At 39.6% G+C, this 16,440-nt stretch overlaps 2 protein-coding genes across 2 annotated transcripts; one reads left to right on the top strand and one right to left on the bottom strand.

The window, feature by feature from the left end:
• Positions 1-2,188: 2,188 nt before the first annotated feature.
• On the bottom strand, positions 2,189-7,304 carry LOC146304781 (adrenodoxin-like). The gene is made up of 4 exons (XM_084713502.1): positions 6,773-7,304; positions 3,292-3,416; positions 2,922-3,051; positions 2,189-2,460 (listed from the first exon to the last, which is right to left on the bottom strand). Exons 1-4 carry the CDS (start codon positions 6,904-6,906, stop codon positions 2,352-2,354), a joined length of 498 nt encoding a protein of 165 aa, XP_084569628.1. The 5' UTR covers positions 6,907-7,304; the 3' UTR covers positions 2,189-2,351.
• A 1,709-nt stretch (positions 7,305-9,013) lies between these two features.
• Positions 9,014-15,948, top strand: LOC146304780 (uncharacterized). Its single transcript, XM_084713830.1, has 8 exons — positions 9,014-9,128; positions 9,287-9,324; positions 10,437-10,655; positions 10,819-10,881; positions 11,219-11,847; positions 12,002-12,139; positions 12,675-12,786; positions 13,402-15,948. Exons 2-8 carry the CDS (start codon positions 9,288-9,290, stop codon positions 13,473-13,475), a joined length of 1,272 nt encoding a protein of 423 aa, XP_084569956.1. The 5' UTR covers positions 9,014-9,128; position 9,287; the 3' UTR covers positions 13,476-15,948.
• The last annotated feature ends 492 nt before the right edge of the window (positions 15,949-16,440 follow it).

Raw genomic sequence — 16,440 nt, 5'->3', positions numbered from 1 at the left:
TTTACTGCTTTTTGCCAACTGTAGTGTGTCTGTGGAGTTACTGAACTTTCTAGACGACACCGGTTAGGTTTTGCTGGCAGCAGTGAGTCTTTGCTCTTTAAATATTTGTTTTTTACATTACACACATACTTCAAATGCTTTTAGGCATTAGCACTTTTTTTTGGAGATATGATCCTTTGTTTTCTATTTGTTGCCAATACTGTGATTTTCACACAAGCCTGTATTGATCTGAATCACATGTCCTGATATTTCTGTCATGTAAATATGATCCCTTGACGGGAAAATTGTCACGTTCGTGTTTTTCAAGCTTTATATTCTATGCAGCTCAAAACTTTTGTTAAAATAGGCCACAGTCCTGTTGCTTTATTATATTGTTGATGCCTCGTTTCTAAATACATGTATTCATGTGCTTTGTTTATACGCCTAAATATCTGCATTTGCAAATAAAATAACCTACAAGTGAAAATCTGATTATTGTATCATTATTGGTAAGAAAAATTCATTAACAGGATGCACCATATTTTCATTTCAAACAACATGTAAAAACTGAGTTCAACACGCCATTAGAAAGGTGATTTTCTTTTTATTACATTACTTTTCACTCTATACAGAGATATATGTCTGCGCTCTAGCTATGTACAATCACATGATGAAATTATACGGTTACATGAAGGATTCAATCAAACCAACAATAATAGGGGGTATACATGTATAGAATAAAATAAAATATACTGGGGGAGGACGTCAGCATCTGTCAACAATCTTTCAACGGCGTCAAGAACTGTTAGTTGCATTTGTTTAAAAGAAACAAAAACATTTCAGTCACAGGTTGTGATCAGCTGTGCATCTTTTCCTTTACATTCAGTGGACATGACTGAATTTACACATGAAGAGAAATTTCTGTTGCATTTAGACCAAATCTGCAGCCCCTGAGCTAAAAAAAATAAAACGTATCCTGCACTGGCACATATCTGGTCTTTATGCAAGTACCAGTGTAAATTCAGTTACAAGAAAAGCAAAAGATACTTTCTTAGATAATCGAAGGCCTCATTTAGAGCAGTGACAGGGCCGAGTCTGAGGGTTAATAAATGATGAGCCAAAATTTGATGTGAACCGATGTTCAGACCGTCGAGACTGACAAACTTTAAAGGGGCAACATGTAAAATATGGCCCGAGCACAGCCTCCGAGTCACAGCAGCGCCGACCACGACTCTGACTGCAGGAGAGACCAAGACGGCAAGAGAGAAGATGAGAGACATGAAGTGGACAGGAACAAGAGAGAGAGAGAGACAGGTCGGGCATCAAGAATATTTTTACACCTAATGCAGTGGCTGAAGCATTAATGTTCAGCCAAACCACAGCTGGCGTTTGTTGAACAGTGGAAGACCAGTGACTTCAGTGGTGAATTTTATTTTGTTTTTCTTGAGTTTGAAACAGGATGTTAATGATTACTCGTCTTTAAGACTTTCACATAACTATTTGCAGCTAGAATTGTATAAATAAAACTATAAGTGACAAACAGTGTATTTTATGTCTTATTAATAATTAATTGATTACTGATTGTTAACAGTTTTTCACAATGTGTGTTTTACACACAAGCTCATCTTTATACAGTAAAAGAGAGAAACCTGAATTCAGAAGGTGTACAGTTTATTATTAGTTTATTATTATTAAGATTTTGTTTATTTATTAGACTAAAAAGGTCAAAGGATAAAACTGTAGTATATTTACTGTAGTAAATGATAAACTGACCATGATATGTCATCAGAGATTAAGGACCCATGCTGTTGAAATACAGCCAGTATGTCCGTTTAAATTTCCATTCTGGGCAGGAACGTGTTTTTGTTTGACTGTGTCACGTTTGTTAGAGTTCAAATTAATGCCAAGACGTCTTTGACATAGTGTCATCACTTTTACTTCTTCACATCCTGTTGACAATATTAGTTCATGTTGTTTTAAGATGAAATTCAGGCCATATCTTACACACTGCACCTTTAAAACAGGGCGGATTAACAGGTAGAGTTTGATGTGATTATAAGCTGTAACCATTACAGAAACAAATGTCAATCATAACACAAACTGTCCTGTACGCTGAAAGTTACAGTTTGATTCTAACAATCTTGTCCTGTATTCTTCTTATTGAGAGCTGCTCTAGATGTCTGTGACTTGGAAGTTGTTTTTTCCTCTCTTTTTTTTAACATTTTTTTTAAAGGAAGGAAGATATTGTGTCAACCGAGCAGACACAGCAGTGCTGACACAGTTAAACCCACCATCCATCGTCCCCATGCACATGTGCTAACCTAAGTTCTGACCGCGCTCAACCACCACAGTCTGCATCCAACGGTTCCCAGTTAGGAGGATCCATCTTGGGTCTGTCTGATGTCCGCTACGCTCTCTGGAACCCTGGCCACCATCCCCTCCAGAGACTTCGTCAGACAGATCTGGCAACCCAGGCGAGACCTGCGGGAAAGAAGGAGCAGTACTCTCAGTTTTCCTTTTCAAATTTAGTTTATCAAGGTCTGGGTTTGAACTCTACCAGCTACTTTATGCGCCACCATATTCACATTTGGTCTGTTTATGAGAGCTTTACACTGAAACACAGCTGCTGCTCCAGGAAACAAGACTTACAGGATGCTGTTGTAAAAGGTGTTGTGTTTACTCCTTTGTCCCTCACTGATTAACCCATCAACTCTGACAAATCTCATTACCTCTGCCTCGACTATCCCATTAGCATCATTCTGAGAGTGAGACCACTTTCTTAAAAGGATTAGGCCGACGTAGTCTATCTTATCGTTTTCATTAGCACAACCCACAGAAAAACCTACAGAACCCCGGAGTGGCCACAGAGAGAAAAAAAAGGAGCACCCTTAGTATAAACACACACACATTTACGAAATCCTGCTTGTGTGTTTTCTACTTACGTGTCAGTCAGGCCGTAGGCTAAGTCTAGCATGTCCATCTCCTCGTCTGTGACTGGCCCCAGGTTCTTGTAGACGTCCTCGTCGAAGATCAGGTGGCACGTGGAGCACGCCAGGGTTCCCTCACACGCTCCTGAAGACACACACACACAGTTTTACAACTTTATCTGAGGGATAAGGTTGAGCTCAGTTACAGACAGGCAGCTCTCTGCTATAAATGTCACTGTTACTGCAGGTCTGTGTTTAAGACAGCAGGTCTAACCATGCCAGAGAAGAGCCAGAAGAACATGTAGCAATTAAAGTAAAATTAGGCGATGAAAAGTAAGAATGAACAAACAGGCTGCTGATTATACCAGTGTGTGTTTTTACGTACCAAAACCATCAAAGTCGAGGTCCTCATTAATGACAACATCTAGCAGTGAGTCTCCAGGTGACCCCTTCGCTGTGATCTTCTCCCCGTCTCTGTTGATGAAGTGGACCGTCACCTTATTGTCTGACCTGAAACACACAGAGAGCACAGTGTTAGTCACTATTTCCAGTCTTCTCTATTTAAATGTTAACAAAAACCAAAGCCTGAATTTTTTTTTTTTTGTTAAATTTAGACACTCTTAAGAACTGCTGTACAAAAAAACAAAACACCTCTGTCAAGGATAAAATATTTGATCATTCCCACACATAAACTGGTCAGCTGTACCCTCAAATTTTGCTAATTTTTACCTGCCAGGCTGCAAAACTGACACTTCACTGCCCTCTGGTGGTCAGAACTCATCACTACACTGAGTTCAATGTTATCGTGGGAAACTCAGGAGAGTGTAAACTATAAAAAAAAAAAATCATTACAGTCCTGTTATTTACTCCCATATTTGAGCAGCTTTGCATGACTGCAAAAATTTTTAATCAGTCAGTAGTTTATCTCCAGTAGAGCTGCACAAACATATTTCTCCAGCATATACCAAGAAATGCTCATTAATGCTTTAAAGTTGACTGTTAAGGGTAAATTCTTAAGAACAAAAACAGTCCAGCTGCTCATAGACAAAGAGAAAAATTATCTAATTATCAAATAATCATTTGAGTCATTTTTCAAGCAAAAATGACAAATCATTTGATGATAAGTAAAGTGCCGTAGGGGTGAACATTTACATTTTTATATCTGAGCTGTAAAGTTAGAAATTTAAATGTGTAAAACAATTTTCTCAACTATTTTACAACTGGAAACATTACTTTCAAACATACAGGAAATAAACAATGCACCGCTGTAATCCTAGATTAGAAGTAGTTTGTTGTCTTAATAAACATAATGTTGCATTTAATAACTTTTTCCATTCAGTTCAACTCTCCTAAATTACACATCTCTGTGCTTAACAACAAACAGAACCACTGAACTGGCAAATTAACCTTTATCTCATTTGAAGAACTGAAATCAGAGACTGTTCACTCAAACTGACTAATGATCAAAATGGTTGATACTTAATCTAATCAACTCATGTTTGCAGCCTCTGCACTTTTGAAACTATCAAACACATAATTAACAAACTGTATTGTTTTAAGCATGTGGCATTTAAAAAGTATTAACAGAGGCTGTACAAGTTAAGGTTTTAGCAAGGATCCATAAAATTATGGAGTGCCCTTAACTTTGCAATCCTTTGGCTGTGTGCTAATAAAACAATGATCTGCCTCTTCATTAAACAGCACAATATGAACTTAAGCACAGAACCAGTAAGAAAGAACAGTGAGAAACTCTGTTTCATGCCAACGCTTCAGCACACACAGCTGTTGAGTGATTAACTTTTACTATGAAAAGTTAAAAATGTCATTTTTAACTGTATATGACAGATGGGGCTGCAGACCTGACATTTAAGAAAGAGTTAAGTCAGACATCCAAATCACACAAACGCTGACATACTGCTATATTTTGTTGTGATTAAAAAATATATAATTTTAGTCAAAGAAAATGATTAAAGCCTGCAGAATCCATTATTCTCAGACAACCTATGAAACTCTCTGATTCCCCTGGTTTTAAACACTGAACTCAGTGACCCTTGGGGCCAGTCAGAACTCTGTGTAATCCACTTGAAAAAAATGTCAATTATCAAACTCTACTCCAAACGCTCTCCTGCACTACATGACCTTTCAGACAAAAGCCGGCAAAGACATGTAAATAACTACTCGAAACTTTGATCACCCAAGTGGATTTGTAAAAAAAAAAGACAGTTATGGGAGGGTCAGGGCCAGCCGTACCCACCTGACGTAAGCACACAGGGACAGTGTTAACCGGTTTAAGGCCAGTCCGACACACCAAACCTTCAACCTGAGCTGCATGTCAGCAGTCATATAGCAATTCCACAAGTTGTTTGGCCTTGGAAAGCCCAGCCAAAGCCTTGTACCTGAACAGAAAGATGAATTACCTTAGCCTTGTGGACATGCCAAATCTTAGCCTGAGGTTCAATCAGACTTTTTTTTTAAGAAGATAACACCACAAACTGCCACACTTCTGCTATTTAGGGACATACACAACATACACACACTCACACACTGAAAACACCCAAATTCACATTTTCATAAAAACCCCAAACCAAATCTGATCGGATTACTTCCTCTTTCCCACAAATATGTTTTACTGATTTTTTTTTTTTTTTTTTTTTTTGACAGTGAGGATAATAAAATTTTTTACTTTTCTTTCCATGAGGACATGACCAGTGACTGTTCAAATCAGGGCTGCAACTCACTATTATTTTCATTATCAATCCTCGTTTAGTCTTTAAAATGTCAAAAAGTTGTGAAACATGTTGATCACAACTTCTCTGAGCCCAAAGTGACGTCTTCAAATTGCTTCCTTTGTCCAACCAACGATCCAAAACCCAAAGACTCCTTATTCACTATCAAAAATGACAGGAAAAAAAAAAAGAAACAAAGAAACAACTGCAAATCATCACATTGAAGACAGTGGGATGATCAGCAAATGTTTGACATAAGTGATTATAAAAAATAGTTGTCAACTTTTTTTCTTTCAATGGATTAATCTGATGGTTTCCAAACTGGGGTCCGACAACCAACAGTGAGTCTTGAGTGGGTTTTAGTTGGTCCTAAGCAAAAGAAGAAATGGAATATTTCAACTTTTATCACATTTTTTTGGAAATAAGAACAAAGGACAAAGATGCTGGCTGTTTTGACTGATTGTAATTTAGAGCAATCCTAATTTGATAACTGATTGATTATGAAGACTTTATCTTCAAACCTAAAAATAAAAAATATTACTCCAAAGGGTTTTCTTGAGACAAACACCTCTCAAATTGGGGTTCTGTGGTCAGTGACATTTAAAAACGTTTGGCAACCCCTGGATTAGTAGCTGCAGCTCTAGTTAAATTTTTAATAGCCACTATCTAAGTATACAACTATTAGTTTTTAGCTGATGAGGGGAACAAATCTACCTTCCACTTGCACTTTTTAACCAGCATTTGTCCAGTGACTGGTGCAAATTGTGTGCCCTGCCAAACTCCATTCAAAAACATGGCACTTCAATGATGCAACAAACGTTATTCAAGCAACCTTACTAGCCGCTTAGGCTGAATCATAAGCAATTCGTTTCATATTAAACTTCAAGGCTTTGAATATTAGTCTGGTTAACTGCTTTGGTGTTTCCTACTCTTGGATGAAGAACTGACCCCACCCGAGGAAAGGTTAACAGAGTTTAAGAGTCTACACTCCTGTTCTACCTGATATTCTGCTGGGCGTTATGCTGATAAGAAAGGTCATATTTAACTACATTTTTTTCTGAACGGAGTTTGGCGTGCGGGCGGCTCTGTCCATTGAGGACAGTGGTGAACGTTATGGGGTATCTGAGCAGAGTTGCCTACCTCAGAGGCTGTGTGCCGGTGGTGAAACTCCTCTGACCCGTCAGCCAGGCACCTGAGGTTACTGCCGCCGTCATACGCGGATATTCTCGTAACCTAACGTGAGCCAGTCTTCTTAACGCCGTTACCAAAGCCATTTGAAGTTACGTTACAAATAATAAGTTGAAGAAAGGCTGAGGAATTATCCGACCTGCTGGACACGCAGACACGTTGGGTTACACAGTCCAACTTCTCCACGGAGGGACACCCAAAGATGTTTGACTTAGCCCACGGAGCTAGCAGGCTAAGCTAGCTTGTTTTATCTGCGAGAAGTCACTCTGTCACTGTCACGTTCATTGCGTAACATTTAACATACGGCGACTAGTCGGCGTCTGAGTTCACAAATCAGGTAGTTTGTGGGCTCGTGATGAACGGCTACAAAACACAAAGGAGGTAAAAGTTATCGGTTGCAATCACAGTTTGTCTATTCAATCAGTAAATGTGAGATCCGATGTATTTCCTTCCAAGGAAAACAGTGTCAGAGTAGGCATAATAAGTGAACATCCTGCCATGACTTAAAAAATAAAAGCTTTAGCAACAAACATGTTTAAACGTTTCGGGGATTACACCACGCAGAAGTTAAAATTAAGTAACTGCATAATAAGGTATATAGAGATAGTTAATATCTACAATTTTGTTGCTTAGGGAACGCAAGTTTTCATTGACTTGATTAAGGTGAGACTTTTAATTTGAAAGTTGACGCGCCACTCTTCCTGCTCTGTGCTGGTTAACTACCGCTAGCTTGATGACGCTAACAGAAAACGCTTCGTGTTCCCACTTGCCTCTTACACGTGCTTGCGTAAGTTTGCCAATCAGGGCGTGAGAGCGTTGTTATGCTCGTTTTGAATTACCGTGTCTGCCGGCGGGGCGGGGTTACACCATTTGTCGCCAGGTCAATACTTGTTTAAGGGATGTAACGGCCCCACCGTGTAGCTGAGTGTTAAATGCGAGAACCTTCAAAGTGTTTTCCAATAAAGGTCAATGCCCGTCAACATTTTGGACCTCCACACTCTTCACTCCTGCCAGAGGGATAGGAGGAAATTTAAATCAGATGTCACATATAACCTTGAACTTTATAAGTTACTAAACTATGACATAATCATAATAGAAATGCGCTGAGTACCTTAAGCAGGGGAATAATAATACAAAACGAAGCAGAAAAGCTTTATTTGATTTTTTTAAATTTTATTTATAGTTATATATTTTTGAAAATCCAAGTGAAGGTTTACTGTTTCAGTGTCCTGATGTCATTTTGGATTTTCTATAAATAAAGAATATCATCCAATATGTGCATATTAGAGTTGTTTTTACTGGTGTTGGCATCACCCCCAAACATCCTCTCTCCCAGGCTTTAATAAGAATTAACTAACAATACTTAAACACTCAAAATCAAAGTCAAAATAGTTTTGAATCTTGTAAAACACCCCTACATTAATTACACAACATACACATTACATGGCACATGCCAACCAACCCTGCTCATATTTGATGATCCTGTCTATTAACTGGAAGTACTCAAGTATATCTTTCAAACTGTTTTATAATACATTTAGTCCACAGACTACTTTTTTCTATTCCACAGAAACAAAGAAATGAAAAAACTCTTTAAATTATGTTTTGTTTACTGTAATTCCACCAGTGATATGGATGCTACTACAGCAGGGGGAGCCAGAGTTAGAGAATACTTTATCACCTCTGTCATAAAGAATCTGTAAGACCTACTGTATATTTGGACTTTAACACTGGTGAAATGCAGTGGTAAGTCTTGAAATGTCAGTACACAGTAACTATTTTAATTTAAAACCTGGAAATCAGCAGCCCTGAATTCGTAGCTACACCCCTGTCTTTAGGTCTACATTACAAACAAAGTGCACACGTGCCAACAAAACAAACTTGAGTGACCACCTGTTACCTCACGATGTGTTCATATTTGTTGTAATCTCCACTCTCTGGTCAAGTTCACCAATATTGATTGAGCTACCCTTGATTAAACCAGGTGTCATTCACCTACAACATATTTACAAGACCCTGAAAACAGGATATGTGCAGCACAATGGGATATCGAGGAACACCGATCATTTTACCTGATGACTTTACATCAGAGGTCAAGTGTTGATGGCCTGCTGCTACATCAGCGTCAGGTTCATGCCTTTATCAGGTGAGACCTGAGGCCAAAGTGCATCAAATATCAGGGATCAAATTAATCTGTAATCTCGTTCAAAGTCTTACTGGTAGGTTTGGGTTTATGACTAAGATGGTGACATATTAATGGGAAGCCTTTTGTTTCCCAGCTGCTCACTGTTCATCACTGCTGTCTCAGGTAAGCAGCACACAAACTGACACACCTCTCTACACACACTTCAGTAGTTTACAGTTAAGTTGTGTACACAGCACAACACAGCGGAGAGAAACACACAGCAGCTTAAGTGATAAAAAGACGCCTTTGGAAAACTGCTCTGTTTATTCTTGTGTTTACAGGATGTTCAAGTTTGTGCTGCTGTTCCTGACGCTGTCAGGTAAGATTTCTTCATCTTTCATTGTAGCTACGTTAATTTCATGTTTCAAGTGAGGGAGAAATTATTCTTGGTCATGTCTATGCAAGCATATATTCTGCGTCACATGACTTACTGAATGCTTTAATTTGCAGATGATGTGATTCTTAAGGTTTGATTCATCATGAACATGAGCAGTTCTTTCACACTATTTTTTTAGTTAATATAATAATAAGAATTTTGAGAATAAGGTCGAACTTGTAGCATAAAAAAAAATCAGAGGAAGTTCTTTTGTTTTTTGGAGGGGGGTTCAGACAAAGTTGAAATGTTGAGAATCAAGTCAAAATGTGGAGAATAAAGTTGAAATACCGCGATGAAAACAAACTCTGGTATGATGGTATTTTCAGCTCTATTTTTCAACATCTTGACTGTATTCTCAAAATGCAGAAAGGAAAAAAAAAATCAAAATGCTTCATTTTAAAAAATGTCCCTTTCTTTTTTTCTAACTTTTGCCTGGTCTTACTGCTCTTCCTCTTTCAATGTGGTTAATGAAAGTTTATTGAACGATTTTCATATATAGTAAAATATAAACATTAACACTGCTTAGGTTTTTATTTACCTAAATTATGTCAGTTTTGTAATTATAGGCATTCATTGTTAAGATACACATCTCTGCTTCATGACAAAAGAAATACCTATTTAGAGATTTAGCCAAACAATTTGAGAACATACTAATGATCATTTGATCATTGATCATTTCCACGTCATAATTAATTGTGGCTTTGTGGCCTCGGCAGCAAACGTTGACTGTGGTAGACAATGTAATCAGAGTAATTGACCTGTGCAGAAATTAGACTTTGACCATTATTGATTTATAACACTGTTAAAGAAAAGCCGTGGCCCACATATAATCCTGGTGCAATAGTTAATTATTGATGATGTAGGCCAAACAGTTATGTATTTGTCAACTGGCAACGGTATTTGTTTGATCAGAAAAGTTGTGTACTCAAACACCACAGTCATTAGGTTTGTTTTTCTGACTGTATGCGAGCATCTATATCACAGGAGAAGCAACTGAAAGATTTGCATTCATTTTCTTAAGTGTAATAATTGAAAAACCCTCTCACCTGTCACAGGCCTCCAGGCTGTCCCACTTGCAGTCCACAGAAATCTACAGAAGACATCTTCAACCTACCGGCTCCCTGATGGCTTTCGACAGGGCACTGAACACTCCGACATCCGTGTCCCTGTTCCCGAGAACTTCCGACAAGGCACCGAGCCCTCCAGGAGATTCATTGTTGACCTCAACACCGGCCTAGTTCAGGAACACATCAGTGAGATGGAGAGAAGAGCGGGTAAGAACATAATCAAACCTAAATGAAGAACTAATGACTTCAAACCATTTGAGCTCCTTTAGATCATTTCTGTCATTTTGGCAGCATAAATATGCTAATTTAACTACTCATTTGATTGACTTCATTAACCACAAAAACTCACAACATTTGTTTCCTCTTCCAGATTTCGTCCGTACTTCTCTGGGAAATAGAGAGATGGAGAGAAGACAGTGGCTGCCAGATGAGGGTGAGGAAGCCGTAGGGTGAAATCATTGCTAGAAATTCAAACACGATTTCTTCTCCACTACTTTCAGCCCCTGCCCACAAGAAATGTATACATTCTGACCAAATATCTGCAAAACTAATGACATTCCAACAGCCTAAGCTGTACTTTGTGCTAACTAGCAAATGTTGATGAAAGATGGTAAATATTAACCCTGCTAAACATACTATACTATCCAAAGTATTTAAGCTTCACAGTCCCTCGCATGGCCAAAGACTCTTAATCTTGTTGTCTTTTATGTTCTCAATAGAACATAATCACCAAACAAATCTGTATAAACTAAAATCATTCTGTCTTTCAGTCCCTGTTGATGTTCCAGCCCAGATGAATAGTGGTGGTTGGGTTCGTGTAGAGGAACCCTCTGCTCCTCGATTCCCAGATGGTTTCAGCCAGGGAACCGAACCCAGGATGTCCATCCTGGATGGTTTCAGCCAGGGAACCGAACCCAGGATGTCCATCCCGGACGGTTTCAGCCAGGGAACCGAACCCAGGATGTCCATCCCGGACGGTTTCAGCCAGGGAACCGAACCCAGGATGTCCATCCCGGACGGTTTCAGACAGGGAACCGAACCCAGGATGTCCATCCCAGACGGTTTCAGACAGGGAACCGAACCCAGGATGTCCATCCCAGACGGTTTCAGACAGGGAACCGAACCCAGAATGTCCATCCCAGACGGTTTCAGACAGGGAACCGAACCCAGAATGTCCATCCCAGACGGTTTTAGACAGGGAACAGAACCCAGAATGTCCATCCCAGATGGTTTCAGACAGGGAACTGAACCCATGATTAAAATCCCAGTGGGCTATAGACAGGGAACTGAGCCCTCCACCTCCAGGGTCCAAACACAGGCCGTGGCATGTAAAGGTGAGGTCATCAGTGGAAACTGTTATGAGTTCAACCCCACACCACTGGCCTTCCAAGATGCACAGGTAAGATACATTACATCTCATATAACAAATATAGACAAATATGGTCCAAGTTAAACTTTGAGCCGTGTCACCAATACTGTGTTGTTTCCCAGCATCTGTATGTGACTCTACAAATTAAATCTCACACTTTCCTGTGCCTTTTTTTCCCCTCCAGGCCTCATGCAGAGCTCTGGCCCCAAATGCTGAGCTTGCATCTGTAACCAGTGGCGATCTGCATTCCCGCCTGGTCTCCCTGGTGACCAAGGGTGGCGAGAGCAACCCAGTGTTGACCTGGCTGGGAGGCATGGTCAAGGCAAGTTCTTTTCGTCAACAGTCAATTATAGAACAGCATGTTTTTTCTGAAAATATGCACTGCTGTAGTAATTTAACAGCACGTAAACCACCCAATCTGTGTCAGTCCCCAAACATCTTCAAAAGTCAATGTATTATTTTTTCTTTTAACAAATAAGTAACATTGGAATGTTTGGAAACTATCTTATATCTCTGTTTTTATTAATGTGCTCACCGACTGTGACATCAGCAGTCTGGTCGTGTTGGCACAGAATGGAGGACACAGAGATTATCATCAGATACGTTATCAACAGGACAGATAGTGTTATTCTTACCTTGGGGAAACATTGATCTTTGAACTCTTCTTTTAAGATGTTCCATCAGCGTCTGTACTTCAGCACATTTTGCTGATAATACTAATGTACTTTTTCTCGCACAAGACAGGGCTCTTACTTTTCACACTATTTTCACTGTCGGGTTTAATAAAAACGATTTTATCAAGCTTATCTGAGCCTATCTTTGATATTCTGTTTGTGTGTTGGCGTTGCACACCTCAGAACCAGCAGCCATCGTGGGTAGATGGGTCGGAGTGGAACTACAGTGACTGGATGCCAGGTCACCCCAACACTCACACTGATAAACCTGTCTGTGTGGAAATGTTCAAGATAGGTAAGAACGTCAGTCACACACCATAGAAACACATTAATGACTGATTTATATCTGAATAAAACAAGTGACCTTTGTAATCCTAGATTAGAAAAAACCTTTTGAAATTTAATCTCTTTTCATTCAGTTTGTCTCCCCTAAATTCCCTCTGCTTTAACACTGTCTCTTTGTTAACAACAGACATAAACAGGGAATGTGCTCATTAGCCCTGTCACACTTAGATATGATCAAAGGGCTGGACTGAGGTCATTAAAGGGCCATTCCGCCTATGGGCCCCCAGCTGAATGGGCCTGTGTTACATAATACAAAATAGTGCCTTAGTTGCATTATTAATCAAGGTTATGGGTCAGAGAATCTTAGTCTATTCTCCGGCTCTGTCATGGAAAGATAAGATACTAAAACATCAGCTTGTATTAAGGTATCTTTGGCCTGTGGAAAAAAAGACTCTCAGTGGATCTGTTTCCTTTTCGTTCTGTCCCTTTTGCAGTTATACACATTGAGTTTTAGACTGCTTAAACAGCAGAGATACTATGTTGTTTCTGTCATATTGTTACTAAATGTTCTTAGAAATACCCTAGGAATGTGTGAGTTATAATCTGTCCCTACCGCTTTTTGCAGATGAGAGCTGGTGGACGGCCGCCGATTGTGAACTGAAGAGAGCGTCCATCTGCTCGTACCCGATCGCTGCATGAAAACCACAAAGAAACACAGCATAAGAGGGTGGCCGCCTTGATTTGTCTCCTCTTGAATATCCTTAAAAATCTCTGTCACAGACGAGATTATTTCCATAAATTTGAGCCTTGAATAAAACTCAGCATGGTGCATCTGCGTGTCTGTTTTTGTTTTACCTCAGCCATGGCAGTCCCTCTTCGTTCTTCTTTCGTGTTTACAGAACACAAAACTCATACGACCCTTTTATATTTAGACAAGACTTTAATGATCATTTTTCCACTTGTGTATACAAAGCAGTTTGTACAGATTAGGGAGCCAAGTTAAAACAATTTGTTACAATTTAGTACCTGGAAAGTGCAAAAGTACATTTCAAATACGCTGAAATAAAAATCATGCTGTACATTATATATACTGTATTCATAAATAATCACAGATATACACACATCCATTTGGTGACAGTCACAGAGAATGTTGCTAAGACACAAAATAGTACTTTTTTTGATTTTGCGTTGAAGTCCTACAGTATATCCTTGGTTCCCATCGAACCTGCGGAGGTTTAACTTCTGGAATGCTGCTTTCGTTTGATTTACGGCAAGGTCGGGGACGATAATCTTCGGTAATGAGAGAGGAACCTAGCTCTAAGTTAACACCACACTGGGATAAAGGCACTCCGTTTGTTGCAGTCGTGGAACAACTCAAACAGTGGTCGAATGAGAGAAAAATAAAAATGCATTTATGCACCGTTCAAAGAAATCTGTTTATGAAGGACACAGATTGGTCTTTGCACTCCACTTTGCTGTGACATTTAAATAAAAAAAGAACTAAATACAAAAAAAGAAAAAGGGAACCACTAGATCGACCCTGTGTCCAATGTTGAACCCAGAATCACAGAATCGGAGACAACATGTACGATGAAATCAAGAATTTGGCTATAAAAAAATAAACATGCATCACTGGCATGTCCTCACACACACACACACACATTCATTCAATCAGACACACACAGTCACAGGTATGGTGCAAAAATATAAATCACACAGTCTCATCCACAGGAGCTTCATACTGTGGCTTTTTTGTGATACAGATGTCACATTCACTCACGCGAAGAACATGTCTTGAGCGACCTAAACAAACCTTCTTGACAAAAAACTCCTCAGAAATCAGTCACTTCACAATGAGCAGGAAGGAGAATGAGATGTAAAAAAAAAAACAACAAAAGATGATAGTTGAGGTGATGATGAGAGCTGAAGGCAATTGGAGGGGGATGTTAGGGTACATTTTCTGTCCCAGTTAAGCTATAGGAAGACTGGAGATAGAGGCTGAGCAACCGGCATGGGACAGAAAAACAGGAAGAAAAGCACTGACAGCCACTCGATGAAGGAGCTGTATTGCTGTTAACACTGACATCTCATAAAGCCCTTGAGGATTTTCTTCTTTCTCCTTCTTTTTACAGGTGTCTGAACAGTCAGAAGCATCTAAAATATGCCATACTGGTGTCTGTATCCAAGAGACAAAGTGTGATTTAAAAAACTGCTACGTTTACGTATAAATAAATATGGATTCAAGTAACTTAAAAACATTCGATGAAACACGGAGAGCGTTGTTTTATCTCTGTACTGCTGTGATTAATCTTCACATGGAAGCTTTTCAGAGTGTAGTGTTTCGCCTGTAGTGAGAATTTGATTTTTTCTTTACAAAACTACAGCTTAAATGATATGCTAACATTAAAGACAGATGCTACAGATGCTAACAAACTCAGCTATCCAAGCATTAAAAAAAAAAGAAAACTTCTCCATCACTGCGTCTGCTTCCTAATCTCAAAATGGACCAAAAACACCATGCACACGAACAGATGCCAGGTTACTGGGCACATGCATAATTCTGTCAAACACAAACAATGAAAAGAAAAAAAACAAAGTAAAGACAACAACAAAGAATTCCACAGTAAAAAACAAATGATAAAAATCACACACACACATACACACACACATGTATGTCTATATATAAAAACGCATAGGAAAGGCAGAGAGTTTGGTCTTGTGAGTGATGGAGCCGTCTTACTGCATAAGGCTGCTGTGTGGCAGCTTTGAGGCAACCATGAAGAGTCTCGGCCTACAGAGCACAGGCCCGCCTGTCTGCATCGAAGGCAAACTAAGGGGGGACAAAAAGGCCACTTGAAACTATATTTTGAGATAGAGCATGGCAATACACTGCGCATGCACACACACACACACACACACATACACATACATACCGGAGAGCTGACCGATCCTGACAGACTGAGGCTGAGCAGGTCGGATCTGTGATCATTAGGCTAACTGAGTAGCATCATGTAAAAGTGTTCATGACTGGCTGATGGATGAAGAGACACGCTGTGGTGTTTGGGAGTGGTGGGTAGTGGTGTGGCGGTGCTGAGACTGGCGCTACTTCTGGGTTTGACGACAGCGCCGGCGCCGTGCAGTCAAATTCAAAGCAGGAACACACACACACACACACACAGGGAAAAAAAAAACAACAGACACGTGGACATGCAGATTTTGTGATCCCCAACGCCTTTAGCACCCCAAAAACAGCTGCCCACCACCCATTAAAGGGATAGTTTGGATTGGAGCTGTATGAGGTACTTATCAATATTCAGTGTATTAGCTATAGCAGATAGCGATCAACAGGCCCCAAGCTAGGAGAAGCAGAGAGGAGCACCGGCACAGAAGCTAAGCTCTGTGTTGCTGTGGACAGGGTCAGAAACAAAAGGTATCTTTTGTCAAATAAAAACAGGCCTAGCTGAAAAAAAAATCAATATTAGTTTAACTGTATGCTATATTAAGAATTTTTTTACTGCCATCATAAACCACCATTATATGAGCCAAATATCGCTCTTTCCAAACCAACCAATCTCTATAGGCAAAAACAGTAATGTTACCTTACAGAACACAGGCGGTACTGAGCTGCTGTTGCCTCGATCTGTTAAGTTTGTTTGTTGTGTGA

This window comes from Lutjanus erythropterus, chromosome 24 (genome assembly GCF_056507025.1).
Source record: "Lutjanus erythropterus isolate fLutEry1 chromosome 24, fLutEry1.hap2, whole genome shotgun sequence".
NCBI lineage: Eukaryota > Metazoa > Chordata > Actinopteri > Lutjaniformes > Lutjanidae > Lutjanus > Lutjanus erythropterus.
The sequence above is the reverse complement of the archived record's forward strand: the minus strand, read 5'-3'. Positions and strand labels throughout refer to the sequence as shown.